Source organism: Lolium rigidum, chromosome 3, assembly GCF_022539505.1.
Source record: "Lolium rigidum isolate FL_2022 chromosome 3, APGP_CSIRO_Lrig_0.1, whole genome shotgun sequence".
Lineage (NCBI taxonomy): Eukaryota > Viridiplantae > Streptophyta > Magnoliopsida > Poales > Poaceae > Lolium > Lolium rigidum.
The window spans coordinates 398370246-398373640 of record NC_061510.1 but is presented as its reverse complement, the minus strand read 5'-3'; the positions used below and the strand labels follow the sequence as shown (position 1 = coordinate 398373640).

Sequence of the window (3395 nt, the reverse complement as noted above, 5' to 3'; positions counted from 1 at the left end):
GGACCGGACCTTGTACTTCCGTGTCATCCATGCATGAACGCATGCATGCATCTAGTGACAAGCTAGGTAGCTGCATAAACCATAGCTGATCGATAACGACGATAAGGCTCTCGCCGAGGTAGTAGTTGAGCTTTGGAGCCTTGGAGGATATCTTCCGCCGACGCAAAAGTTCGTCGCCGAGCTACCGCGTCTAGCTAATCTGTAATGTCGCTTCTCAGTTTGTTTCTATCTCAATCAGCGTCGTCCCCTTCGTTGCAGGCCAGCTATCTTGCATCGCATGCATGGCGCCTCTTCTGCATGCTCTTGCCACGTACGTTCGCCGACCTCCACATGGCCGCGCGCATGGCTCCACGTACTCATCGCCACGCACTATATATTTGCATCACTCACTCTCCTGGAGATCACCAACATCGATCACAATGAAGACATCAGTAGCAACATCGCCATTGCTAGCGCTAGCCCTCGTCCTCTCCCTCTGCCTCTCCCTCTCGTTCGCGTCGAGGGAAGAGGTAGGATGGAGAAGGGGAGAAGAAGGAGGACGTGAGGAATGGGGAAAAGGGCAATCCTCCAGCGAGGGTGGCCGGCCGTACCACTTCGGGGAGGAGAGCTTCCGTGAATGGGCGCGCACGCGCCACGGCCACTTCAAGGTGCTGGAGCGGTTCGACGACGAGCTCCTGCGCGGCTCCGTCGGCGACTACCGCGTGGCGTGCCTGGACGCAGCGCCGCGCGCGTTCCTGCAGCCCAGCCACTACGACGCCGACGAGATCTTCTACGTGAAGGAAGGCGAGGGCGTGCTGGTGGTGCTGAGGAATGGGAGGCGGGAGTCGTTCTGCGTGAGGGAGGGCGACGTGATGGTAATCCCGGCGGGATCCATCGTGTACTCCGCCAACACCCACCGGTCCAGGTGGTTCCGCGTCGTCATGCTCCTCAACCCCGTCGCCACGCCCGGCCGCTTCGAGGTAAGCGGCGACGACGACGACGATGACGACGCGCTCGATCCGTTTCGTTCAGTCATATGATTCATAGTGATAATCATGAGGTATGGTGAATATGCAGGAGTTCTTCCCGATTGGAGGCCAGGGCATGGAGTCATTCTTCAGAGCCTTCAGCGACGAGGTTCTCCAGGCGGCATTCAACGTACGCACGCTTCATCTTCACACGATGATTACTATACGCATAGTTTCTTGCTTATATGCAACCGAATGATTTTGCACGTATTTTATTGTTGTGTACTAAAACAGAGTCGGCGGGAGGAGTTGGAGAGCATGCGAGGGCAGAGCAAGGGGGAGATATGGCAGGCGTCGGAGGAGCAGATCCGGGAGCTGAGCAGGTCGTGCTCCAGGGGAGGACGCGGCGGCGGCGGCTCAGGTTCTTCCAAGGAGGAGGAGATCAAGCCGAGGAGCCTCCCCTCCCAGAAGCCCCTCTACTCGAACAAGCACGGCAGGATGCACATGATCACCGGCGACGAGTGCCGCCACCTCCGCGACCTCGACATGGAAGTCGGCATCGCCAACATCACCCGCGTAAGCATGCAAACAGCACAGCTTATTAGTCATGCAGGACTTCATGAACTCGATCGGAATCATGATAGTACACCGTACGTGCGTGCAGGGGTCGATGTTGGCGCCGAGATACACCACCCGCGCGACCAAGATCGCCGTGGTCGTGGAGGGGAGCGGCTACTTCGAGATGGCATGCCCGCACAAGACCGACTCCAGCGGCCGGTCGGAGCGCCGGGAGCGCAGTGAGCACGGCAGAGAGGAGGAGGAGGAGCAGGAGCAGGAGCAGAAGAAATCGAGAGGCTATAGGCAGGTGAGGGCCCAGATCAAGGAGGGGTCGGTGATCGTGCTCCCGGCCGGCCACCCGGCGACGTTCGTGGCCGGGAACGAGGGGAACCTGGCCGTGATCTGCTTCGGCGTGGGCTCCAGCAACGACGAGGAGGTGTTCCTGACGGGCGGGAACAGCCTGCTGAAGCAGCTGGACGCACCGGCCAAGACGATCCTGTTCGGCGAACAGGGGAGGGAGGCGGCGGACAGGGTCATCGGCGCACAGACGGAGTCCGTGTTCCTCCGCGGCCCGCAACAGCAGCACCAGCACGGCGGCGGCGTCTCCGACATGTGAGTGATCGCGCTCGCGCGACGATCTTGAGCAGCCCGGTTTGACGTGTAGCCGCGTGCGTCTCAGCGTGTGTACATGTGACGGAAATAAGTAGCAGCTGGCACGTACACGCCCGTTGCTAGGTGCGTGCAGCAGAGCAGAGGAGATGCTATGTACGTACTGTATGTATGAGCAGGTTTGTACACGGTTATGTATGCATCTACGTGAGTTCTTTCGTGAAATAAAAGTTAGTTTGACAGCGGAAATTCAATTCGGCTCTCGGTTGCGTATGCTCCCTATATCAAAAACTTATATTTCGAGTTGTCGAAAAATTTTAACAAAAATTTTTACATGTACATCTCCATAATATATGTGCATTTGTCAAGTTTCACGAAAAATATATATTTTTTGTGGTCTATGTAAAAAACAGAAAATTTATCTTGTAAACAACATTATTTTTAGCACTGAGTTTTATCTTTTTTACACACGTTACATTACAAGTCCATTTTTTATGAAACAACTTTGTGAGCGTGTAGCACGTGAATATGTACGTGCGAATTTTTCGTTTCGGTTTTTTTGAAATTCAAAATATATGTAAGATGAATTTTAAAATAGAGGGAGCATATGCTCCCATGTTCCAAAACACCGCTCCCGTTTGATAGTTACTATTTACCATTAGTTCAATGGCGATGGGCGACGAACCGGAGCGTGAACAGAAGAGGCAATCAGGTGAGGTGGCGGCCAGAACCCTAGGCCCATCTAGGGTTATGTCTCCTCGTTGACAACGTTGCCGGTCCGCTCCATCCGCTTCGTTGTAGCTTTGAAGGTGTGGTGGACCATGATTTTTTATCGGCGGAGAGTTTTTGTTTTTAGGTTGTTTTTTTAGTGGTTCTTTTAGGATGATGAGAGGACAACTACACTTTTAGGATGATGAGAGGAGAACTACATCATGTAATCAGAATAAGGTATTTCTCGTTCTATCCTTGCTTCGGTGGTACATCTAACGCTAACGGAGAGCGCGTGGAGTTTTGTCTGTTGTATCTTCTGGATATTCTGCGGGCGCTAAGTGATTTATTACGTCTCTAGCTTAGCTCGTTCATTACGTGTAATTATCTTTATTATATTTGTTATACGCTATTTATGCAGAATGAAGATTAAAAAATGCAAAAGACGAAGAATCTATGATATTAAGTTCCTTGACCCATATAATAATCATTATATAATAATCATTGCCTTACGGTAGAAAATCGCGGAAAGGACACAGAGAAAAACTTGCTAAGATTTTTAGTTAAATAAAA

General features: G+C 52.3%; 1 protein-coding gene across 1 annotated transcript; it reads left to right on the top strand.

Moving 5' to 3' along the window:
• The first annotated feature begins 419 nt into the window (after positions 1 to 419).
• LOC124700885 (cupincin-like) lies at positions 420 to 2121 on the top strand. Its single transcript, XM_047232943.1, has 4 exons — positions 420 to 959; positions 1057 to 1137; positions 1242 to 1523; positions 1612 to 2121. Exons 1-4 carry the CDS (start codon positions 420 to 422, stop codon positions 2119 to 2121), a joined length of 1413 nt encoding a protein of 470 aa, XP_047088899.1.
• The last annotated feature ends 1274 nt before the right edge of the window (positions 2122 to 3395 follow it).

What these genes read in the sequence shown, in the direction of transcription:
- LOC124700885 (XM_047232943.1), top strand. Translation starts at nt 420, where the DNA reads ATGAAGACATCAGTAGCAACATCGCCATTGCTAGCGCTAGCCCTCGTC. An exon ending in TTCTCCAGGCGGCATTCAAC is followed by an intron (nt 1,138 to 1,241) that starts GTACGCACGCTT and finishes GTACTAAAACAG; the next exon opens with AGTCGGCGGGAGGAGTTGGA. An exon ending in GCATCGCCAACATCACCCGC is followed by an intron (nt 1,524 to 1,611) that starts GTAAGCATGCAA and finishes ACGTGCGTGCAG; the next exon opens with GGGTCGATGTTGGCGCCGAG.